This window comes from Vespa velutina, chromosome 14 (genome assembly GCF_912470025.1).
Source record: "Vespa velutina chromosome 14, iVesVel2.1, whole genome shotgun sequence".
Lineage (NCBI taxonomy): Eukaryota > Metazoa > Arthropoda > Insecta > Hymenoptera > Vespidae > Vespa > Vespa velutina.
Window position 1 is genome coordinate 2,960,374 of NC_062201.1, and position 24,980 is coordinate 2,985,353.

Below are 24,980 nucleotides of genomic sequence, written 5' to 3' on the forward strand. Positions count from 1 at the left end.
ATATATTGTACGTGTATGTGTATATGCATATGTATACATAAATATAAATACATATACATATATATACATATACATATACATACAAGTAAGATATTTATATCATTGAAAAATTAATACCTATTCTTTTGTGTACTATATGACTATTTCTACGTTCTCCTTTCATTATTATCATTATCTATAACAGCTGTTTTTCAAGCATTATTAAAAAGAAAGAGAAACAAAAAAAAAAAGAAAAAAAAAAAAAAAGAAAACAAACCTAAATTTATATTGTATAATCATTATCGCGTTATTACTTATGGAGATAACTGCAAGATGTCAGAAAATGCTTATATAAAACAGGACTTGTGTGATTCCTCTTTGATAACTAGATAACGCACGCATTCATTATTTTTTTTTTGTTTTTTTTTTGTTTTTTTTTGTTTTTTTTTTTTGTAATAAGCTATTACAAAATATTTCTATCGATCAATAAGTTCATTGGCACACTTTTCGCTATTGTAGAACACATAGGATATTAGGCAGATTAAAATTTTACATCTATCATACACATATAAATATTATATCACGTTAAAACTTATTAGATATGATTGATAATGAAACTATTTCATTTGCGAATGATTTGATTAATGGAATAGTGATACTATTATATTGATGTAAAATAATAAAGAAATTTGTTTTAAATAATTCTTATATCGTCCTTTTGTGCTCATTATCAGCCAATATCAATCTGTATATATAGCTAGTAATGAGTTCACGTTTACTATACTGAAGATAATTCTAATCAGATTCTGCATCGGCATAATGTTTACACATTCGAATGAAGAAATGTTCTTTTTTCTAATCAAGTTGACATTACTTCAGATAGAAGACATTTATGTTTCGTAATAGAATGTTGCGATATGTGACTAGTCTACCATAAGTTCGAAATGTACTGCACCTTTTTTCTCCGATTTTCTCGTACTATATTTAATATTTTTTGCCCATGCTCTACACTCAACGTTGATTATTGTATTCCCTGAAAACATACATGGAGATATATATATATATATACATATATTTATAATTTATGGATATTTTGACATAGCACAATATAGAAATTAATTAATTAATTTATTTTATATTTGTACTTCTCTCTCTCTCTCTCTCTCTTTCTATATATATATATTTATATATATAATATATATTAATATATATTAAAAGTTAATATAATATATAATATATATATATTATTTTTTTAAGCTGTTTAGAAAAATAGATAATTAATTGACAGACTTACTGGCTGGTCGAAGAAAATGTACAGCTACGAGTGGACTTAAATATCCTTGAATATTCTCGTACGGATAATAAAATCCTGGAAAACCATGATTTTGCGGATAGTATGCTAATTCACCGATAATTTCATTATCGTATGGATCCTCCCCTTTGCATGATACCCACACAGTATTTAACTATAATTAAAATGTGACATAATGTAGGATTATATAATGAATATTGTACGGATGATGATCAATTAACATAATTCATCATTAACTAATATAAAAGTAAAATATTTCAAATATATATATATATATATATACTCGAAGAAGAAGAAGATTATAAATTATCTTGAGATTTTTTCTGACCGTACGAACATTGAATTATTAATCTTTTCATTATCACACAGCTTACAAGTTCACACGTACGTGAGTCTAATAAAACGATACAATCTTATCAGCTTATACAACGAGCAAACTGATTTCGATTATACGAAACATTGATGAATTCGGCTTACATTATAGAAAATTTTCCGAATTTTCATGAAAATCGACAAGTATAAAATAAAAAAAAAAAGAAAAAATAAAAAAAAGAAAAAAAAAAAACAAAAATAAAAAAAAAGAAAATAGAAAAATAAAACAAAGATACATTTCTCAATGATTAATCACTGTTTAATAAATAATATTAATTAATTAAATATTAATAATATTATTTATAAATATTAACGCGCGATAAGTTTAATATACCGACTGGTTGATTTAACTGACCGACTAACTAACCCAAGAACTGTTGGTTTTTTTAATATGATTGATTAAGCTAATCGGCATATCCGATGGTAGATCTTTAGTGTCGTTATAATATTCGGGTATCCATCCATATATCTGAAAAAGAAAACATTTGTTTAAATAAAAAGAAAGAAGGTTTTTTTTTTTGGGGGGATGGAGAATTTTTTCCTTTCTCTTTTTTTTTACTTTTCTATTTTATATTATTATTATTATTATTATTATTATTATTTTTTGTTTGTTTGTTTGTAATTTCTTACTCTATTTAATTTAATAAAAACACAAGGTGCTGAATTGTTGAAACCATATTGTTGTCTTGGCGAACAAGGTCCCCAATTATTGACATCGACAGCACAAACATTTCCAGACTTTGGTGGTTGATTATAACTGCAAATCTGTTGATTCCTACCACCGTTTGGTAAAAGAGACGAATCTATGTATTCTGTAGAAATTTGTATATTTACATAATCACGTGATAAACATTGCGTGTAGTGCATATTTTAAAAATATATTACAAGAGATATTATCGTCTGACCTTCTAAAAATTTATCCAAAAGTTTCGTCCATTTTTCCACTTCGGTTGCATTCGACGCTCTATACCAAATTAAAGATCTCTCATCTGGATTGTCCGAAATTGGCCGAAATCCAAGTCCTTTTAACGCGAATACACGTAAGTGACATTTAAAAATTATATAATAATATAATAATTTATTTTCAATATATTACATAATAATTATTTAATTTTATTTATAATATCTACCTTCATATATCTCCAATATAAATAACTTTTGATTAGCATAAAGGGAAAGTAAATAGAAAGTAAATAACGTTAGAGTTCTGTATTATTGACTTACACGTATAAGCGAATAAAATATACAGGGTGGTTGCTTTTTTTTCTTTTTTTTTTTTTTTTTCTTCATACTGTATAGGAACTTTTAAACAACGCTGTATAATTGAAATATATATATATATATATATATATATATATATATATATATATATATACATATATATATACATTTATGGTTTACCTGGATTGGTCCCAATGATACTACTCTCTAATATCCATTTAGGTTTATCGTTGCTTAGAGTCGACAAAAGGCCCTTCATACAAATTGCAAAGAGCAAAGCCAAAACCGAGAAGAAACAGCTATAAAATACTGCAGTCCAAGCTGAAAGATAAATAACGAAAATACATGTTTGTATAAATTTAATAAATGGTTCGATTAATTTTTAGTTATGAAAGAGGAGGAAAAAAAAAAAAAAAAAAAAAAAAAAAAAAAAAAAAAACAGAAAGAAAGAAAAAAAAAAAAGAAAAAAAAAATAAATAATATTGATATTTTTCTTCCGTTGATTCTACGGTAATTATATATTTGCGTCATTGATTTTAATCATCACGATTGAGAAAATGTTCAACCTTCCGTCTCGATCGAACACGGAAATTATTTAAAGCATAGGCAGTCCGCCAAAATCTCTTTCTAAATATAATTTTCTTGCTTCGATGTTAACTCTCGAGTTCTGCTCCTATCGTCTTAATCTTTTCGAACGTATGAAGAACAAAAATTTAATGACGATATCTCTGTGTCGTATTAACGAAAAAAAAAAAAAAAAATATATATATATATATATAAAGTCTCGTTTAATAGTTATTATAATAAATAGTTAAAACTTTGATATCATAGTATCCTTCAAAAAAAAAAAAAAAAAAAATAAAAAAATAAAAAATAAAAAAGAATAAAAATGAGAAATAAAAAGAAATAAAGAAGTACATTAATACAGGTGGAGCCAAACATTCCCAATAGTTTTACAATCTGAAAATAGAATTAGCCTCGAGGTAAGTCTCGAAAAAAAAAAGAAAAAAAAAAAGAAAAAAAAATATTAATTGAATGATTTTTAAAATCATTCAAGAACTTTTCACCCGTCCTTTATATTATATCATGAAATATCAAATTATTTAATAAATTATTATTCCAAATTATTATTGCAAATTATTAATCAAAATTGATCAAAAATTTATTTAATAAATTGAAATATACAAGTACCAGTGATTTTACGTGACCTTGAACGATTTTCAAAATAAATAAATTAATAAATAAATGAAAACGACAACAAATTTTAATTCGACATTATTTAATTCTGTTCAAAAAAAAAAATAAAAAAAATAAAAAAAATAAAAAAAAAAGAGAGAAAAGAAAAAAACAAATAAAAAAGAAAAGAAATAAAGAAAAAAAAACGATATTGTAAACAAAACTGAATACGTTTTATATTCGCCTTTTTCCCTAGTAAAGAAATATTTCCCAATACATTTATATAATGAATACATTTAGATCCAAAATAGAATCAAAGTAGGACGATGGCCTTAACACGTTAAAGTATGTTTCAGAGTTAATACGAAACGTAAACATGAGAAAGAAGTTATACGCTGCGAACATATTTAAACTTCTACTCGAATGGAAAGGTTATTGATTAAATTTTTTTTTGTTGATTTTTTTTTTTTCCCTTGTAATTTCCATGTAATAAAAACGAATATAAGGAAAATACGAGAACGTAATATGGCTAACAAACAAGTTTGAGCGCGCCATTTTTAAATTGACGTGTTTTTTTTTTATTCTTTTTTTTTTCTTTTTTTTTTTTTTTTTTTTTTTTTTTTTTTTTTCCTTTTTTTTTTTTTACGCAGATACGAACACGAGGAAAATCTATCTTGGCGTGAGAAAAGGTAATATTGCTAATAATAAGTTTGCGCGTCATTTTGAATTTGACGTTGTGTCTCGACTATATTATTTTTATTATTATTGTACTAATACTGTCAATGAAATGATTAATTTATCGTATGGAATATCATATGCGAATGTAAGTACATTCCCACGGTTAATATTTTATAACGTAATAAATGATACTTTTTAATGCACCATTTATGATATCTATATATACATATATTTATGCGTCATGATTAGGTTACTTGTCACAGTGTGTAAGTTAATACTTTTCGTTAATCGAACGAAAACGATACGCGGAAAGTGATAACTCGAACAAATATGAATTTGTCTGAATGTGCGTCACGTGTTAAGATATTTTAACACTAAACCATGAAATTTGTTCCTTCTTAGAACGTCGAATGTTAATGGACAGCGATGTTGTCTCTATCATAACAGTTTTATCAATACAATGACACGAAATATGTATTTGAAAGAAACTATCGTATTACAAATAAATTACATAAATATTTGAACATTCAAAGTTAAGATCCCATGGCATTTCTTAATACAATTATCACATCATTATATAATATATTATATGTATATGTGTACGTGCGTGTACTTTGTACATAAGTAATTATTTTTCTTTCTTTTTTTATAAATAAAAATAAATTACTCATCATTTTTCGTACTTATTAGAAATGTTAATAATGTAAACGTAAAAATTAATTCTGTTACTAAAAAACAAATTCATCTGATCTTTCGATATATATATATATTTTTTTTTTTCATTTTGTTTTGTCCTTATTTACGTACAGTAATTATCATCGAATTTATTTAATTAGAGTTTAGATTTTTTTTAAAGCATCCTTTGAATTTAAATTTGTAAAAATGTATTTTGTCTTTATTCAGATTAGAAAACGTAGAAGATAAAAAAGAAAAAAAAGAAAAAAAAGGAAAGAAAAAAGGCATCCAACACTAGTACATTTATCTCGATGAACTTGATAGCTCTTCGAACGAACGTCAAGGCAGGCAAATTTTCTAATTCAAATTTTAATTCTAATTCGAATTTATTACCAATGAGTTCTTTATAATAACGTATATTCCTCGTTGTTTAATCATTCATTTTTAATTTTCAAACATAAACTAACCTCGTTCCAATAATTCCAACATAAACTAATCTCGTTCCAATTCGATTTATTCGAAAAAAAAAAAAAAAAAAAAAAAAAAAAAAAAACAAAAAAACAAAAAAAATCCGATAAATGTTCTCGAGATACGATTAATCTATAAGAATCGAATTAAGCATCACTTAATAAATCTCAATTTGAATTAAGCATTATTCAATAAACTTCAATTCGATTTATTTATGGAGAAAAAAAAAAAAAAGAAAGAAGAAGAATAATTCGTTAAATATTTTCAAGATTCGATCAAACGATAAAAATCGAATTCGTCGATTACAAGATCGATATATTATTTATTGCTGTGAAATAATAAATAAATAAATAAATAAATAAATAAATAAATAAATAAATAAATAAAAAAATAAATTCACATTTTTAATTGTTCGAATAATTTAATGTCATTATAAAAAATATTATATTTCAAATGGCATTTTCGTCAAAAGCAATTATTATCCGTACGTCTTTATTATACGTCTTTCGCGTTAATAGTCTGATAGAACGTGATAACACGGAAACGAATAAAATGATAGTTGATTATCTTAACCGTCACGTGAGACAATGGAATGCTTACATTCTGAACACTGTTACTCGCGTATTAAAACTAAGATCGGTATAGATTTGCTCTTGTCTATCGAATAAACAACGAGACTTCAAATGAAGATATGTTATATCATACAATAATTCAATTTTCAATGATTATTATATACTACAAGAAGTTATATTTGACATTTCTGTGATTAGAAAATAATTGAGGTATAATACGAAAGGTTAACGAATTAATTAGAAAAAAATTTTTTGTTTTTTCAATTTCAATTTACCATAAAAAAAAAAAAAAAAAAAAAAAAAACCAAAAAGAACAAAAAACAAAACAAAACACCCAAAATATATAATAAATGTACGATTATCAGACATTAGAAATTATTTTATAATCATCGCAATATTGACAATCGAATTGAATATTTTTAAAACTTTTCTACCGTGCTGTTTTGTATGTGTTAAAATATATAAATTTAGAAAAGTAAAGGAAAGGGAAGAAAAAAAAAAAAAAAAAAAAAAAAAGAAAAGAAAAGAAAAAAAAAAGAAATTGTCTCATTAAATTTTATTCCGAGAAAAATGTCAACGATAATACGTTTTAAAAAGTAATTTTCATGCGATAACATTTGAAACGTTAATTTTCATCAAAATAGAGAAAAAAAATTTTTAATTTTTAGAAAAGATATTTCTAAATATTGTTACTATAAATAAATATTATTTAACAAGTATATCGTTGGCTAAATAGAAGTAATAGTCGTCGTCGTCGTCGTCGTCGTCGTCGTTGTCGAAAATTAGCATAATGAAATATTCATATGCATTTTGAAGGACAATAATGAATAGAGAAAAAATCGACACAATATGAGGAAGAAGAAGTATCTAAAGTTGTACAAACTATGATAATGCGGTTACGGTTACATATTCGAGTAACAGACACGCGTGTGTGCAAGACACGTGCCTTTCCCGTGAATAAAGGAAGTGAATTAGAAGAAGCGAAGGAGAACAACTGCTTGGGTAGTTTCAAGTAATGAGAGTAATTTAATGAGGATTCCTTTTTGTCGACGAACGAGATTTGTCGTCTGACAATGACAAACCTAGTCACATTATATTTATATATTTATATATATATATATATATATATATATATATATATATATGCATGTATATAACACAGAAACATAAATTTTTTCAATTATAATTACGTCCTTCGTCGCATATTTTTTATTTTTTATTTTTTAAACTTCACGTACGATCGTGTCCATTAATTTTTCTTCTTCTTTTTCTTCCTTAGAATTATAATTAAATGAATTTTTTTTAAATATAAGAAAGAAATATTTACGAAACTTCAAGCTCATCTCTTTTTCTCTCTCTCTTTCTCTCTTGATCTTCATATAACGATCAATCGATTCGATCGATTTGATAGTTTCGATAATCGAAAGTATATGAATAATGTTATTCTTAAAAAGTATATACGTTCAGTTATTTTGAAGTGAGATATTATTTGAAATATTTTTATTTTATCGTCATTACTTTTCATTGAATTAAAAAAAAAAATTCGAATGATTGTGTTATTTCCGTAGAGAGAGAAAGAAAAAAAGAGAGATAGAAAAAGAGAGAGAGAGAGAGAGAGAGATAGAAAGAGAGAGAGAAAGAGAGAGAGAGAAAGAGAGAGAGAGAGAGAGAGAGAGAGAGAAAGAAAAAAGGAAAACGAAGGATAAAAAGAAAATGAAAGTACGAACTTACCCCACTTTTTAGGTGGATGGCCACAATAGGTACCATTAACAGGATTGTAAATGCCATCACGTATAACCTCCCATCGTGTTTTGTTTTCGGGCACACGCATGTAATCGAACTCGTAAGTACCATTCCGCACTTGCTTGCCCGGTGTACTCATCTTGTATCAATATCGACAATATGTTCTTTCGATGACGCTTATGTTAGTCGGAGCAACAGATAACAATCGTTTATTGTCCAAATGCAAAGAGAATGTCGATAATATGAGATAAAAATTAATACCGAAGAACAATACCTCCGCAAAATCAAGGAAAAATTTTTAATTTTGGCCACTGACGAGACAGAGATCCTACTCGGTGGCCGGCCGAACGGCAACTGAAAGCCAACGCGCGATCGACGATAACGAATAGAATTTATCGCGCAACCCTACTGCGCAGCCTGATTATACCGTATATGTACTTACTTTGAAGTGGTCCGAAACTACGCTTTCAAATACATTTTTGTTCTTTTTTTTTTCTTCTCCTTTTTCTTTCTTTTTAGTTTTTTTTTTTTCTTTTTCTTTTTCTTCTTCTTTTTTTTTTTTATTTACGTTTCTAATCTAATAAAAATGTGAAGGTTTCATAAGATACGAATGAATTGAAATAATTGATAAGACTTTTGAATATTACATTTGTCAAGTATTTTGTAAATTAACATAAGCGAAGTAATCAACGAAATACAATATTATTGTTCTATAGATATTGAAATGTTTATGAAACCATTTTTTTTGTTTCTTTTTTCTTTTTTTTTTTTTCTTTTTTTTTCCTTTTTTTATTTACACACGAGCTCTCGCATTTTTTTTCTCACTACTTAATACTTAAGTGAGGTGAAAAGAAGTATAATTTTATGTTATTACATTAATTATAAAAGTACTTGGAATTGGATATAATCTACTATTACATTTCAATCGAAAAGCAAGAATCAATGCTATTTGGTAATTATTTAGCGTAAAATGTGGGGGAAATATAACTCTTATCATTGTGTTTAGCTTTACACGGTAAAATCACGACAATTATGAAATTATTCGGGTAATAATTATATTACAACGCTGCTACAGCTTTAAATTAATCTCTGTGCAACCCATTTGTTATTATGCTATATTATAATAATCTCTTGCAAATAAAATTAATCCATAGTTTTAATAAACTCAATCGCCGAACAAAATTGAGTCCACCAATATTGTTCTTCTCCTTCTAATCGATTCCCGTAAAAACTATCTACGTATTGAATAGTTGATAATAAAGATGGTGGATTAGCCTGAAAATAATTATTTTATTTTCGATTTAATTCTTCTTATACTATCGCGTAAAAAAAGAAAAAAAAAAAGGAAAAAAAAAGAAAAAAAAATATTAAAAAAAGAAAAAAAAAAAAAAAATTAATAAAACACACCTATCGTTTACTTACCTTTATGATAACATAAACGAATACAGGAATTAAATCATCAGCAGCAGGTATACCTCTTTCAGAAGCCATAGATAACAAGTTCATTATTGTTGTAGCGCAACGAAATACGCACTGCAATTTATCTCTAGGTGTTTTATATGCAGAAATAACAGCTAATTCAGCTTGGGCCCATGGCCAAGGACATTCGTAATGATACACCTTTGGAATGCGTAAATCCTTGTGATTAGGCGTTATAACTTTAGCAAGCTTTTTAATATGATCATAAAGAAGCTGATCTCTATATACATCTCCATCTCCATTTGGATAAAGAGCATTATGATACACCCGAGCCATGACAGTTCGTTCTACAACGACTTTGGCTAACTTCAATTGAGACTCGCTTGCAGCTAAAGAAGTTATATACACGCCAATTATGATACACAATTGCAAAAGATTATATGTAATAAAATGATATAATATCGTTAATTGATTTATTAATACCTTGCCAGATTGGATCATTATCCATTTCAACATGAATTTTACTCAAGAAGTTATCAACTAGATCTTGCTTTTCATCGGCCAATGTAAGCTTCTTGAATTCATCGCAAAAACGTAGAAACAATGTTTCTCTTTTTTCCAAAAACACTCTTACAAAAACGGATACGAGATGATTATTAACAGCATCGCGATCGCATTTCACTCGAACATGTAACCTTTAAAAAAAATATATATATATATTTTTAAACTTTAATTATAACAATGATATTAATAACAATTTTTTTGTATATATATATATATATATTTATGTATATGCATTTCTACCTGTCCAAATGGGCTAACGTTGATAATAAACCCTGTCGACATCTAATCAAATATGCAATATAAGATGATCGTCTTTGATAATCTTCTCTCAAAGATTTGAATAATTTCCTGCAACCATCGTCATTAAATAATCTAACACATCTTAAAGTTTCATGTAAATGAGCTATCAATGCTCTATCCTGTAAGTTAATAGCTTCGGCCAATTGAAGTTGAAGGAAAGAAACCAATTCGTTTTCCTTTTGTGACCAACTGCTTCTCTGTTGAGAGATATTATTAACACATTAAAAAGAAAAAAAAAAAAGAAAAAAAAAGGAAAAGATAAAAGAAAAAAAAAAAACAAAAACGTATTTCAACGAATATATTATAACTAATTCTATTAAAAAAGTTTAAACTAAATAATAAACTAAATAATTACCTCGGATGCAAAGCTCCATGGAATGTATTGAAGATCAGCAGTACTGAGTACCATGCGTAATTTTCGTTTTGCATCAATGAAAGCAAAAGAGAGTTCTACATTATTTGGATCTATTGAAAGTCTTTCATCTTCTGCTTCCTTCGTACGTGATTGATTACTTTCAATAGAAGCAGTATCACTAGCTGTACTAGGCTTTCTTCTATACTTTGCCAAAATATCATCCGAACTATCTGTATATATGTATATATACATATAATTTCATTATAATTTTTAGTTATAAAAAATGTTTAGATAATAATTATATCATCGATTAACATGATTGAAACATACCAATGATATTTCCAGCTGATGTTACATCTTCCGACATGATTCTACGTAATCTGTGTTTTCCTATATCAATACCATCGCCACCGGACTCTCTATCGTAACATCTCAATTCATCAGTTCCTCGAATAACTTTTCCCCGACGATTTCTAAGTGACATCTTTAATTTACCAAAGAAACCACGCTTGTTTTTCTGATCATCGTCTAAAAGTTCTTTATCGCCACGTTCAGCTGTCTTATCAAAGCTTATACTTTTTGGAATAGCTCCTGTAGATGCTGTTGGTTTATGGAAATTAGAAGCAACACTATCAGTCACATCACAATTACCATTAATTATCGGCAGTGACAATGGTAATTCGGATGATGATGCATTATTCTTCGCTCGAGTTTCTGATCCAGAACTACTGCTAGATGTTAAACTTGTTGTACTTAATCGTACAACCACATCATCAACACCAGTCAATGAACTTTCTGATTCCTGCAAAACGTAGTAATATTTTATATATATATATAAAATAAAGAATAAAGAATGAAATAAAGAAAGATACTAACTTCTCCTTTGGCATCACCATTATGCAATTTTTCATTGGATAGCGTAGGAGCAGAAATATGATTAGCCAGTAATAATGCAGGTGTAACAGCAGCAGCACCAATATGATTATGTACTGCTTGATCAACAAGATTTGGATCATTATCAATTTGCAATTTGTCTATTAATTGAACGAGACTGTCTTCGTGGAATGGTTTGCCATAATCCGTGCTGTTTATGGTATTAGCATTTTTATCAACATATTCCATTGTGCTTCTTCTATAATCAGATTTAGTTCCACCACGACCAGTTACGTTAGAAGACGAAGATGAATCAGGAATTGGCGCGACAAGTTGAATAGCAGAATCTTCTTGGATCGCAGGTATTGGATGATAAGCTATTCCAGAAGGATCATCTGTTCCTAAAGCTTAAATTAATATTATTTAATAATATATCGATGTACAAGTATGATTATTAATAATCTCTTTATATTCAAAATATTTTTTTTTTCATATTTTTATATATGATATATAAATCTTATATAAAAACGATTAAATATCGATGATCATATTTGTAGAAAATAAATAATTATATATTTAATCCTAATTCCTTAAGTATAATATTCTTTTATACTTACGCGGTATAGCAGATGGTAATGATTCTACACCAGCTTCCGCTTCACCACGGCATTCAACTTCTATTTCAGATCTAGTTGTATCATCGGATCTAGCAACGCTAGCTGTATCATCCATATCCACTTCGGTAAGTCTTTCTGAATCACTAGCTAGTACATCCGTACTCCATGCTTCAGATGCAGTCTCACTAATATCCAACATTGCCTGAGCATTTTCTGAAGGTAAAGCTGGCGGAATTTGTTCAGAAGAAGGAGGATAAATAATTCTTTCTTGTTGTTCTACTATTTCACTATCCGATGCCAATACATCAGTGGACCATGTGTCAGAAACCATAGAAACTGTTTCATCTCCTATAATAAATATATATATAAAATATATATATATATATATTTATTTAAAATTTTAATATTTCTAAAAAAAACTGATCTTCATCAACGACATACCTTCAATAAGTTTTTTAATTTCAAATTTACAGAATTTATCATCTATTTCTGAACGACTTTGTTTAGTTGGAATATTTGGTGGTGGCAAATCCAATTGTCTTACTTCACCTGCAATACGTCCGTCATCACCTTCTGTGATTTGAGATGATGGAGTATCGCGACCTAAAAATATATATTCATATATAATTTGACTTATATAAAAATAAATAAATTTAATTCATTAATAGAAATTTACAAACCAGAAATATTGGGTGTTCCTCTTCCTGACACATTGGCTGATACCATGTCTGATAAATTATCATTTTGATCTTCTGTTTCTAACTCTAATGAGGATGCAACACTATGATTGGAGGCAGCTTCTGAAACAGCTTCTAGATTATCTGATGTATTACCAATAGAACCTTCAAATAACACTGTAAAAGAGAAAAATAAAAGTATTAATTTTTTTTTTTTTTTTTTTTTTTTTTTTTAATAAACTTATACATTTTATAATTTTACCTTCATCATGAGCTAAAGAAAACCTTGTTCTTTTTTCTTGTGTTTCTAAACGTTCAGCACTGTTTGAATCCCTTCTACCATGACCATTTACCATATCATCAGCAAGATTTAATGTAACAGAACTATTTTCTGCATTATTTTGGAGTTCCATGCACAAAACCTTTGAACAATTTTTTTATTATAGAAACAAAAATGTTATCTTTGGAAAAAAAAAAAAAAAATAAATAAATAAATAATATATACACGTACTTTCTGCTCACTAAGCAAGCCAACAGATTCTCCAATTGTTGGGCCAAATGGAATAACTAACACATCTTGTGAATTTTTATCTGAAGATTCATCTTCGGGCGTTGAAGTACCATTTGTTTCATCTTGCATATCTGCTATTACATTAGAGGGAGATGAGGACATCTTTGTAACTCGATCTTTTCCTTAAGATAAAACAAAATATTAACGAACGAAATCATGAAAATTTCTACAGCAAAAAGAATTATTATTTCTATGTACCAAAAAAAAAAAAAAAAAAAAAAAAAAAAGAGGAAAAAAAAATATACCTTTCCCTAAGAAACCACTTTTTTTATTGGGCGTTTCCAAATAGATATTATTAGAAACTTTACTATTACTATTCAGTAATCCTAACGGCAGTTGTGAAAGCATATCCGTTAATTGCTTTTTATCAAATGTACTCATGTGTGAAATGCCATCCATATTGCTATCATTTGCTAATGTATGTAAAAATGTAGTCAGAGTATTCAATTCATTCTCTGTAAATAATGCAGCAGAACGACACAGGCCTTGAAGTTTATTATTATCAACTATAGTAGGTTCGTCTTCCAAATCTTCTGTTGCACCTTCTAACATTACATCGATTATGGAAGATACAGAATCTTTTTCAAATCTTCTATACAAATCAAATGCTTTTGTATCAATAGTTTGATATTTCATAAGTGAAAGTATTTGCAAAATTTGACCAACTTGCATTAAATTAAATCTTGCTACATAACTTATCGGTGCATCTGTAATACCATATGGTTCTGGATTAACTATTGCTGGACATATAAAATATGTAAATACAAGATCTGTGCACATAGCATGTACTTCTTTTGGCTCCACATTTCCATTTTTACTGAGAAGTCCAGCCATTTGTCTAACAAGCCAATAAATACTGATTGGAAAACAATGCATATTTTCTCTAATACTGATAATAAACCTCTGTGTAATACGATATAAAGAATTGACTGTCCATAATCTATATCGTTGTAATTTAGCCTGATATTCGGGAGTACCTTCCTTTCCAAATTTCTTTAATCTTTCTGTAGGCGGAAATCTGATAGGTACTTTATCTGGATCGATATCCAAAAATATTTCATCTTCCATAAGCAACTGTATAATAGGGGTATGTAATGCAGCAGTTAAAAAAAACTTTGCAGAGAAAAGGCTTTCATGAAAGAACGAATAAAACCTAGAAAATGCACATGTGCCATGTCTAAGAAGTCTTCGTGGATTATCTGAAGGAATTATTTGTAAAAGCATTAACTGTCTTAAAAGTTTAAGAACTAAAATTTTATCCTCTGGTAACAAACAGCTGCCATATAATCCAGCAGCCAAAGATTGTACAAGCCCTTGAATTGCATCTGGAACAATTCTATCACCGACAACTAAACAAGATGCAAGTAATTTAGGTGATTTCCGTAGAGCACCAAGAAATTCGCCATAAGATAAGCATGTTTGATAATTTAAATGTTTGTATGCATCTATAAAATTGGAATTTTCAAGTGTATTTGCCTTGTAGCAGCAAGAAGCCGGCGTACAATCGGGCCTTGCAACTATCAAGCGATTTAAATTAACTCTCTGTTGTGCCGTAACCCATGCTTGCTGAGCTAGGTCCGAGGACATATATAAAACCTGAAAAGATCACATATTTTGGCTACATAATAGTATTACGTAATAAATAATAAAAGAAAAAAAATTTTATTATATTAAAAAAAAAAAAAAAAAAAAAAAAATCTTTCATTTTATTTCATACCTTTTCATTCAGTGTTTGTAAGTTTTGTTGTTCTGAGTTAACAAACAAACGCTCTTGCCGCAAATGACCAGCTAAGTCAATCATGTCCCATTGCAATGTCCCAAGGGACTCTACGCTGTTTGCTGATGACATAACTAAATATAGAAAATAATAATAATAAGAGTTAATAATATTAATATATAATTAAATCATATAAACAGATATAAATATTAAAAATCATATCTTTTATATATAGTCATTTTAATAAATTATATTACTACTTTTGTTAAGAATATTAAAAAATAAAAAATATTGATATTAATAAATTAAACATTAAGATTTTTATGAAATATTCTCAAATCTATATTTCTATTGTACATAGAATATATTTAATGTAAAAAACAATATATATCCTTATTAAATTTGATTTGTTAGAAACGGCTATTAAAGAGTATAAATGTATCTATCTTAGTCCTTGAATTAAGGAAGTGTCAGGTGACATCAGAAATCATGATGTTTCTCATTAAAACAAGAACAAAGGGAATAGTTCTTAAATGAATGTTAAAAAGAAAAAAAAAAAAAGAAGAAGATACAATTGTTTAATAGTTTCTAAAAGATATATAAATATTAATTATATAAGTATAATATGAATATGAGTCAGGAGATAAATAACATTCAACAACTATAACGTTCCATACTCGAAGAAGCAATTGACGAATAATAATACGTCGTATATAGTTTCTACAACGTCATATTACGAATAGCTGTTGAGAACTAGGGAAAATAATGTCGTTTACTTGAAAAATAACATTTGAATAATTTGTAATCACTTACCACAGGCACACGTGCAATTGACAACAGCAGGAAAAATGTCTGTTATCGTTTATAGTTCGAAGTAACACACCCAACAATATGCATTTTCTATTTCAGGTTAGAATTTTCCGATAACTATAATACTCAATTTCTTTACGACTTTCTCGATTTTTAGCCAATGACAAAAACAGTCTATTTTCTAACCAATCGCAACGCAGTGCAAGAGAGAGAGAGGAAATCACTTAGTTCGTAATACTTTGGTAGAAAGAGAGTGCAGTTTATACAGATGCACCGGATGTCGATCCACCGCCAACAACCGTCGGAAGTCGAATGAGTTTTGATCGAATCGAGTGCGACTCAAGGAGGATGCACCAGGATGCACCTTTGGAGCAAGGTGCATTCTTAAAAAAAAAACAGAAAAAAAAAAAGAAAAAAAGAGAAAGAAAAAAAAATATGTAATAATACGTAATTAAATTCAATGCAATGACAATGTAATTATCATTAAATAGTGATTATACGAAGTATAATGCAAAAGTGCAATGATGTATTTAATTTAAACATAGATATTAGTGTTATTGAATATTATTACAAAACAATTCCAAAGAGGTAATGAAAATGATAATTTAATTATTGTTACCCTTTAAATTAATCGAAATAATAATAACAATTTCGATATGATATTTACAAATATATCGTGTCTGTCGAATTCAATATATTATTCGAACGATTATTACTATATTTAAAATGCCCTCCAAGAAGAAGAAGAAAAAAAAAAAAAAAAAGAAAATCAATTTTCTTAACAGATCGTTAATAATGAACACAGAAAAAAGAAAAACAAAATTACCCTAGGAAAATCATTTCTATTTTCGAAAGAATAATAAATAGAAATTATTTCATCGATGTTATCTAAAAAGAAAGAATGAAAAGAAAAGTAGAAAAGAAAAAAGAAAAAAAAGAGAGAGAGAGAGAGAGAGAGAGAGAGAGAGAGAGAGAGATAGATTTAGAACGCCATTCTCTTTTCCTAACCAATGAAAAGATAATAATCATAAAAGAAAGAAAGAAAGAAAGAAAGAAAGAAAATAAATATTAAAAACGATTCGTATGTGAAATATTTGAATATAGTTTTTTCTTCTGATAAAAATATCTATCGATTGAAATATAAAATGAATAAATGAACGAAATACGTATATTCGTATGCGTCTATGATGAAAACATGTATGAGAGTTGTATTTCAGAGACAGAGTAGAGGGAAATAAAAAAAAGAAAGAAAGAAAGAAAAAGAGAGAGAGAGAGAGAGAGAAAAAAAAGAGAGAGAGATAGAAAGAGAGAAAAGAGAGAGAGAGAGAGAGAGAGATATAAAAAAAAGAGAGACGCGTTTAATGACGCACTCGTGTATTAAACGTCATCCGTGTACGGAGACGTTTTGTCGAGCTGTCAAATTTATTCACGACAGCGTGATTCTGGTTGGTCACAACATACGACATAGTATTTATCTTCTTTCCTATGCATTATTTTCTGGTAATCAAACGGATCACGCAACGTATAGTTCTATTGGTGGTATCGTCGAAGAGAGAGATACAAGTACAAAGGATAAGGTCCTGGGAAAATGGCCGAAGGACGGGAGGAACTAGTGCAATCGCCAAAAACACTTTATAAACTGAGCGTCTCCGCGATTGCAGACAGATTGCTCGCATTCAAAAAACATCTCGTATATTTACCTGAGAACGTCGTCTTCGATATTTATTATCAGGTTAAAAATTCGGCGATGAAAGAAGCTTTTCTCTCTTTTTTTTTTCTTTTCTTTTCTTTCTTTTTTTTTTCTTTTTTTTTTCTTTTTTTTTTTTTTTTATATATGTTTATTTTTCTTCGCATTTTCTTATTCATTCGCGTTACGTTGTACATAAGTTAAGAGAAAAAATCTTAAGATTCTTTATGTGTATATTAATTTTATAAACGAGGAATCAAGGAAACGTTTTATTTATAAAGTCTTTAATTAATGCGACATTGGATTGTAGAAAATTTTATCTTAGGCTTATTCGATTTTCTATTTTCCATCAATGTTATATTGTTACATTGGCGGAGTATTATAGGGCCGAGATTTAGGGAAAGAGGATTATTATTGAATTTTGAATAATAAATTATATACATTAATTGTTCATAAAAATATTGTTCTATGTGATGGGAAATAGAATAATATCAATATTGTATTAATGATAGATATGTTGATACAAAAACATATTATGCGTTTTGAAGATCAATTTTAAGACATAGAATTATTGTTGAATACAGTAAATGTCTTTTTGTAATCAAATATTTGTACAAATTAGGTTATACTAATGTATATAATATGTATTTAGTTTTCTTTTTCTTTTTTTTTTTTTTTCCCCCAAAGATATGATAATACAATTGAAGATTATTTTTTGATGATGAATTACCTTAGATATGAAAATAAAATTTAGAAAAAATATTAATTATTTATTCGTCATTTGTGTATATATATATATATGTATATGTGTATGTATATATATATGTATATACATATGCTTATATGTACATGATATATAATATATATATATAGATATAGATAAATGATATGTGATATTTATGTAATAAAAATATTCACACAATTAGTAATTGTAACATCTTTTAGTTATATCAAGAAAGAAGACTATGTTTACTAGGAATGGAACTTGGAGACTTGGAAACATTTTCCAGGATGCTCAATGTCACAAATCGTCGTGTACATTTATTACAGAGCTTTCAGGTAAATTATTATAACGATCTCTGTCTTATTTGCCAAACTCTGATACATTATAATATAGTAATAATATTATTACAATAATATCTGATTCTCTAAGGCCCTTATGGATCATGGGACAATGGTTGGAAAAGAGTTAGCGATCAGTTATGATCTATGCTGTATTCGTGTTAAAAAAATACTTGCGGATCATGATAAAGTAATAAATGTGGGCTTACGACTTGGCGAATTTCTTAGCGATGCTGGCTGGTATAAAGAAAGTGAACAGGTTTTATTAGCTTGTATGAGACTGTCCTTTGTGGATGAGCGAACTCTTGAAAATTTATGTCGTACATTAAAATGTAGTTGCAAGTATGTTTCAACATTCATTTGTTCGATCCTTTCTATTGTAATATTCAACAAATTATATAAAGAGTATGGTATATATTGTGATTTTTAGATTATTACGTGCACAAGCAGCATATTATACATTTCGTGGAGCAGCTGAAACGCACAAAATTGCTATGGATACAATACAACAACTAAGGTGTGCAGGATATACCAGCAATAATTATGCGGCATTATATGGAGAATTTAGTGTTCTTTTTTTTAATAGAAGTGAATATGATGAAGCATATAAGCAAGTATTTTGTATAATAACATTTTATAAAAACAATAGATTTTGTAAAATAATTACTTTTATGATAAGATTTGATATATTATGCTTTAGATGGGGTATAGAAGCATTAAAACAATTAAATCCATCATTGCCACCACGGGTAATAATTGATGTTTTAAGGCAAGTAGCAAAATCATGTGTAGTAAAACGAGAATTTCGAAAAGCCGGTCTATTAATTAGACAAGCAGTTTATCTTGCAAGAGAAATTTTTGACACAGGTCATCCAAAATATAGTGATGTTTTAACAGATTATGGATTTTATCTATTAAATTACGATTGTATTGTGAATAGCGTGTCTGTTTATAAGGTAAATTATTTGAATGATATGATGTTCATTGTCTGTTAATATATCTATAGTCTTATATGTGATAATATTTTTCTGAAATATTAGGCTGCATTAGACATTAAAAAAGCAATATTTGGGAAGACTAATCTCCATGTTGCATTAGCGCATGAAGATTTGGCATATGCTTTATACGTACGAGAATATAATTCGGGGAAATTTCAAGAAGCAAGGTAAAATTTGATATATTAAATTATCCAAAATAAAAATAAAACTACGTATGAATATTTTATTATGTACAGTGACCATGTTGACAAAGCTATAGATATAATGGAAAAACTTTTTGCTGGAGTTCATATTATGTTAGCAAGTGCAAAAAGAGTAAAAGCATTAATACTTGAAGAAATAGCTTTAGATAATGCCCCCATGCCTTTGTCGGAGCAGACTTTATTACAAAAATCTGAATGCTTGCATTTATCTGCCTTAAAACTATCACAAACAACGTTTGGTGAAGTTAATGTTCAAACGGCAAAACATTATGGCAATTTGGGTCGTTTATATCAAAGTATGAGAAAGTTTGAGGTGCGCATATAATACTAATATCATTTGATATTATTTACATAATTCAATAAATAAAAGTTATTATGAATTTTTTTTATATAATTATATTTAGGAAGCAGAAGCCATGCATTTAAAATCTATAAATATAAAGGAAAAATTATTAGGACCTGAGGATTATGAGGTTGGTTTAAGCGTGGGTCATTTGGCCTCGTTATATAATTTCCAAATGAACCGATACAGAGATGCAGAAAAACTTTATTATCGCAGCATCGCAATTAGTAAGTTAAATTTTCTTTAGTGCATCTTACAAATTCTTTATTAACATTGAAATTATTTTTCTTAGGTTTAAAATTATTTGGAGAAAGTTATAGTGGCTTGGAATATGATTATCGTGGACTTTTACACGTTTATACAAAATTAGATGAACGTGATAAAGTTTTAGAGTATACAGATATTTTTAATCATTGGAAAGAACTTAGAGATGAGTATGCACAATTAGAAGATCAGCCTATTGATCTTGAAGAACGACCACAGCAAATTGAGGAAGTAATTAGAACGTTTTTTCTATGTGATACTATATAAAAAAAATCATCTAATGTTGATTGAATTTTCATTAGTTTAATTATCACATGTTAATTTAATTGGTAAGAACCAACTTATTATGATGTAGATTCAAACAAAATTTTCAAAACTAGCAACTCGTAAGAATCTCCATTAAATAATTGTAACTCTATGTATAGATCAATGATCCACTTCTATTACTACAATTACACGAAGATTTGTTTTATTTTTTTAATATAGACATATAACAGAGCGATAAACTAGCATTTTTGTGAATTATTGAATGAATTATATATGTACTGCATCATACAGAAATATCCTTAATTGTTCGATTATCCGTTCTTGCACTTCTGCACATCCTACTATTAACATAATTAGCCCTTAAATTTATAGGAGTTCCTGTTATTGATTTTAAACAAATATATTTGATTATAAGTGTAAACTTTTTTTTTTTTTTTTTTTTTTTTTTTTTATATTAAAATTTATTATTGACTTAAATAATTGGTGTATAAGATTTAAATTTATTGTAGAATAAATTTTTTAATTATAATGTTCATTATAATGTTTATAATGTTCATTAATGCAAGAATATATAATATAATTATATAGAATATTAGAATGTAAAAATTTTTAATCGTTATTAATAATAGAAAATAATAACATGCGTAAATAACAGATCTCTGTTATGTACAGTTGAGTTTAGTATAATTTGTACATATGTGATTGTGATATATATATATTACAAGGTGTGTAAACGCCTTTTTTTATGTACTTGCTTTTACTTACTGCGCAAAAGATTTAAGTATTTACTTTAGAGAAATTATTTCTTGAAAAAATTTATATTTAATACTATTTGTACTTGTTATAGTGAATCAAAAAATTATTATATTCCATACAGATAATTGTCACAATATTTACATGGGAGATTTTTTTTAAACTTAAATAACATATTTGCAAGTTAGCTTTTCTCTTGTGTGTTTTATTTTTAGAATGTAAAATGTGAAGTTTTATATATATATATATATATATATATATACATACATATATATATATAGTACTTTATAAAAACTAATTATAAGTATCTTTGTTTAGCTTATAAATAAAAAAATATAGCGGAACCAAAATTTGATAACAATCATATTTACTGCTAAGAGAAAACACATATATATATATATATATATATATATATATATATATATATATATATATATAAATAATTATTTACGATTTTATCATATTATATATAAGAAACAAAAAATATAAAACAAAAAAAGTGCACAGCTTAAGCTTTATATTAGGGGTTAAGTGAAAATAAGACAACTGTTACAGAGTACTTGAGCCAGATTATATTTTTACCAATAATTTTTTACGAAATTTTCATAATTCTATTCCTGAACCTTTCGAAAAATATATATATATATAAAAAGAGTTATATATATCATAAAACTCGTTTGCTCGTTTTATATAGTCTAAGCCACGTCATAAAATCGGTCAGACGAAATACATTTCAGCAACCAGAATAAACGAATAAGCAAATATATATATGAGTAGATAATTAAAACGATGATCAGAATCATGCGAAAATATCTTTTATCCAGTGTCAAAGTATGAATACATTGTAATTTCTCATCTTTTGTTCATACAAAAGAGATTTTATTGTTGTAAAAATAATATTTTATATAAATTAGTTATATTGAATTTTAAGGACTATTTTTTATTTCAAAATATTAACATACTTCATTTTTTAATATGATATAAAAACGTATAAACGTTTAAAAAAATTATTTTATTTCATTAATGTGCCAAGCCATAGTATATAAAAAATAATTTGACAAAAATTATATAGTGTAAATATTTTTGTGAGCCTGGTATTTTTAATTAATATTAGCTTGTTTAAATAAAAACAAATCACACTTTTATGTAAATGTTAAGAATGCATAAATAAAAAAGTTATACAAATATTGAAAAAGTTATGATTTTGTTTTTATAGCTAACTGATTTTATTTCTCTACATACAGATTGATCAATATATATATATTAGAAACATTGTTATAAAAGTTGCAAATGTGGTAATAATTGATAGACAATCTGGTTGATTGTTCGAAATAATTATTTCCACAATTTTTTAATGGACATATTTTTCTCTGAATCCTTTTGCATAACTTTTGCGACAGCCATCTCGAAATCTTCTTGAGTTACATGAACTCGTCGTTCCCTAAGAGCGTACATGCCAGCTTCTGTACAAACACCCTAAATATATAAGCAATAGTTAATTATTTTTAGATATAATAGAGAGATGAAAAAAAAAGACAAAGAAGAAAATAAAATAAAGATGAAATAAATATAAGATTAAATAAAATTTTTACTTTTACTTCAGCTCCTGATGCACCAGGCATAAGTTCAGCAATTTTTCTTAAATTTATACCTCGTGTTAAATTCATTTTTCTAGAATGAATTTTAAGAATATCAAGTCTTGCTTCTTCATTAGGAGGTGGAAATTCAATTTTACGATCTATACGGCCTGGTCGAAGTAAAGCAGGATCTAAAATGTCTATTCTATTAGTAGCCATAATAACTTTGATATTTTTTGTTGCTTCAAAACCATCTAGTTGATTAAGTAATTCTAACATGGTCCTTTGAACCTAAGAATAGCCAAATTGATTATAGATTTAGTAATTTCTTAATGTGATTATAGAAAAATATATGTAAAAAGTTATTATAATAAATATACCTCGCTATCACCACCAGATCCAGATTCAATACGAGAACTACCAATGGAATCAATTTCATCCATGAATATTATGGATGGAGCATGTTCTCTTGCCATTACAAACAATTCACGAACCATTCTTGATCCTTCACCAATAAACTTTTGTACTAATTCAGAACCAGATACACGAATAAATGTACATTCAGTATGATGTGCAACAGCTCTTGCTAACAAAGTTTTTCCTGTTCCTATTCGATGTTTATAGAATATATTGTTAATATATTTTATCTTCATATAAATTATTTTAATATTTTATTAAAATTAAATCTTGTTATATTTATACCTGGTGGACCATATAAAAGAACACCCTTTGGTTGAGCAATACCAAGTGCATCAAATAACTCTGGATGTTTAACAGGCAATTCAATTACCTCCTTGATTTCTTTAATTTGTTTATCTAAGCCTCCTACCATTTCATAAGTAGAATCTGGTACTTTTTCTACCATCATCAAGGAAACAAGAGGATCTACTTTGTTAGGTAAAATTTTATGTAATGTGTAACTTTCATTGCGCAATGCTACTCTTGAATTTGGTGTTACATCATTAATATCAATATTTTTATCCAAATCTACTACAAATTTTCCTTCGGGATGAACCTTGACCAAAACTTTCTTTTTATCCATTGGTTTTACTACTTCTCCAACATAGGAACCTTGTTCTTGTAATAGCTGTAATTCTTCTCGTAACATACGCACTATATAAAGAGCAAAAATGATAAAATTTCAAGAATGACTAAATACGTATATTAATTTTTGCTGTCAATTTAATTACTTTTTTTTTTTTAATCAATTTTACTGACAATTCTCATATATTTTAATAAAGATTTGTATATAAACGGATATCATTTTTAATAATAAATTACCTTTTGCATTTAATTCATTACGCTGTGCTTGTAATCTTCTTAAGTTCTGACTTTTCTCTGCTACTATAAGCTGCAATTCTTCGATCTTCGTTATATAGTATGGCTTAAAACCTTCTCCCTTTGCATTCTTCTCATCTACTTCCATCTAAATTATAATAAAAATATAATGAAATAAGTTTTGATTATTTTAAACCATATATAAAAAAACCATATATTAGGTTAAGCTGTATTTACCCTATTTGTTTGAGTCATTGTTGAGTTTTTATTTTATGCTCAATAATAATAATAAAATTCTATTATTTTATAATTCCATCTATTTATATAAATGAACGAAAACTATAAAAGTTTACTTATTCAATTCTTCATACGAAAGCAACTAAGAAATGCTTGTCACTTTGTCGCCATCTTAAAATTTTACTTGATGTAGATTGCCATAACCTTAGCGT

At 27.3% G+C, this 24,980-nt stretch overlaps 4 protein-coding genes across 10 annotated transcripts; 1 reads left to right on the plus strand and 3 right to left on the minus strand.

The window, feature by feature from the left end:
- Window positions 1-350: 350 nt before the first annotated feature.
- Window positions 351-8,674, minus strand: LOC124954127 (sodium/potassium-transporting ATPase subunit beta-2-like). Of its 3 annotated transcripts, none has more exons than XM_047506563.1 (8): window positions 8,471-8,674; window positions 8,185-8,372; window positions 3,065-3,205; window positions 2,569-2,685; window positions 2,294-2,475; window positions 2,031-2,132; window positions 1,274-1,445; window positions 351-1,012 (listed from the first exon to the last, which is right to left on the minus strand). In XM_047506563.1, the coding sequence occupies exons 2-8, from the start codon at window positions 8,333-8,335 to the stop codon at window positions 903-905; spliced, it is 975 nt and encodes a 324-aa protein (XP_047362519.1). In that variant the 5' UTR covers window positions 8,336-8,372; window positions 8,471-8,674; the 3' UTR covers window positions 351-902. The 3 variants fall into 3 exon arrangements, with proteins under 3 accessions (XP_047362519.1, XP_047362518.1, XP_047362517.1); XM_047506562.1 differs by having other exon boundaries at window positions 8,458-8,674; XM_047506561.1 differs by having other exon boundaries at window positions 8,185-8,674.
- Window positions 8,675-8,811: 137 nt separating this feature from the next.
- Window positions 8,812-16,413, minus strand: LOC124954124 (GTPase-activating protein and VPS9 domain-containing protein 1). The gene is made up of 15 exons (XM_047506554.1): window positions 16,103-16,413; window positions 15,290-15,423; window positions 13,818-15,168; window positions 13,513-13,694; window positions 13,264-13,423; window positions 13,005-13,178; window positions 12,766-12,927; window positions 12,325-12,672; window positions 11,711-12,114; window positions 11,165-11,636; window positions 10,835-11,064; window positions 10,420-10,676; window positions 10,099-10,310; window positions 9,619-10,004; window positions 8,812-9,471 (listed from the first exon to the last, which is right to left on the minus strand). Exons 2-15 carry the CDS (start codon window positions 15,419-15,421, stop codon window positions 9,340-9,342), a joined length of 4,602 nt encoding a protein of 1,533 aa, XP_047362510.1. The 5' UTR covers window positions 15,422-15,423; window positions 16,103-16,413; the 3' UTR covers window positions 8,812-9,339.
- On the plus strand, window positions 16,027-21,211 carry LOC124954125 (amyloid protein-binding protein 2). 5 transcript variants are annotated; one of them, XM_047506559.1, is made up of 10 exons: window positions 16,027-16,198; window positions 16,257-16,687; window positions 18,732-18,845; window positions 18,940-19,190; window positions 19,279-19,458; window positions 19,549-19,804; window positions 19,889-20,013; window positions 20,083-20,362; window positions 20,454-20,619; window positions 20,685-21,211. In XM_047506559.1, the coding sequence occupies exons 3-10, from the start codon at window positions 18,765-18,767 to the stop codon at window positions 20,921-20,923; spliced, it is 1,578 nt and encodes a 525-aa protein (XP_047362515.1). In that variant the 5' UTR covers window positions 16,027-16,198; window positions 16,257-16,687; window positions 18,732-18,764; the 3' UTR covers window positions 20,924-21,211. The 5 variants fall into 5 exon arrangements, 4 of the variants coding, with proteins under 4 accessions (XP_047362515.1, XP_047362513.1, XP_047362514.1 ...); XR_007102456.1 differs by lacking the exons at window positions 16,027-16,198; window positions 16,257-16,687 and adding an exon at window positions 17,134-17,831 and having other exon boundaries at window positions 20,685-20,985; window positions 21,082-21,211; XM_047506557.1 differs by lacking the exons at window positions 16,027-16,198; window positions 16,257-16,687 and adding an exon at window positions 17,133-17,544.
- A 1,264-nt stretch (window positions 21,212-22,475) lies between these two features.
- Window positions 22,476-24,974, minus strand: LOC124954126 (26S proteasome regulatory subunit 8). The gene is made up of 6 exons (XM_047506560.1): window positions 24,769-24,974; window positions 24,535-24,679; window positions 23,956-24,366; window positions 23,634-23,860; window positions 23,269-23,544; window positions 22,476-23,152 (listed from the first exon to the last, which is right to left on the minus strand). Exons 1-6 carry the CDS (start codon window positions 24,784-24,786, stop codon window positions 23,012-23,014), a joined length of 1,218 nt encoding a protein of 405 aa, XP_047362516.1. The 5' UTR covers window positions 24,787-24,974; the 3' UTR covers window positions 22,476-23,011.
- Window positions 24,975-24,980: the final 6 nt, after the last annotated feature.

What these genes read in the sequence shown, in the direction of transcription:
- LOC124954127 (XM_047506563.1), bottom strand. Translation starts at nt 8,335, where the DNA reads ATGAGTACACCGGGCAAGCAAGTGCGGAATGGTACTTACGAGTTCGAT. An exon ending in CCATCCACCTAAAAAGTGGG is followed by an intron (nt 3,206 to 8,184) that starts GTAAGTTCGTAC and finishes TTTATCTTTCAG; the next exon opens with CTTGGACTGCAGTATTTTAT. An exon ending in TATCATTGGGACCAATCCAG is followed by an intron (nt 2,686 to 3,064) that starts GTAAACCATAAA and finishes TCGCGTTAAAAG; the next exon opens with GACTTGGATTTCGGCCAATT.
- LOC124954124 (XM_047506554.1), bottom strand. Translation starts at nt 15,421, where the DNA reads ATGTCATCAGCAAACAGCGTAGAGTCCCTTGGGACATTGCAATGGGAC. An exon ending in AAGTGGTTTCTTAGGGAAAG is followed by an intron (nt 13,695 to 13,817) that starts GTATATTTTTTT and finishes TTTTATCTTAAG; the next exon opens with GAAAAGATCGAGTTACAAAG. An exon ending in TAATGATCCAATCTGGCAAG is followed by an intron (nt 10,005 to 10,098) that starts GTATTAATAAAT and finishes TAACTTCTTTAG; the next exon opens with CTGCAAGCGAGTCTCAATTG.
- LOC124954125 (XM_047506556.1), top strand. Translation starts at nt 17,688, where the DNA reads ATGGCCGAAGGACGGGAGGAACTAGTGCAATCGCCAAAAACACTTTAT. An exon ending in ATTTATTACAGAGCTTTCAG is followed by an intron (nt 18,846 to 18,939) that starts GTAAATTATTAT and finishes TGATTCTCTAAG; the next exon opens with GCCCTTATGGATCATGGGAC. An exon ending in GGGAAATTTCAAGAAGCAAG is followed by an intron (nt 20,014 to 20,082) that starts GTAAAATTTGAT and finishes TATTATGTACAG; the next exon opens with TGACCATGTTGACAAAGCTA.
- LOC124954126 (XM_047506560.1), bottom strand. An exon ending in TAATGAATTAAATGCAAAAG is followed by an intron (nt 24,367 to 24,534) that starts GTAATTTATTAT and finishes CTCTTTATATAG; the next exon opens with TGCGTATGTTACGAGAAGAA. An exon ending in CATCAGGAGCTGAAGTAAAA is followed by an intron (nt 23,153 to 23,268) that starts GTAAAAATTTTA and finishes TTATATATTTAG; the next exon opens with GGTGTTTGTACAGAAGCTGG.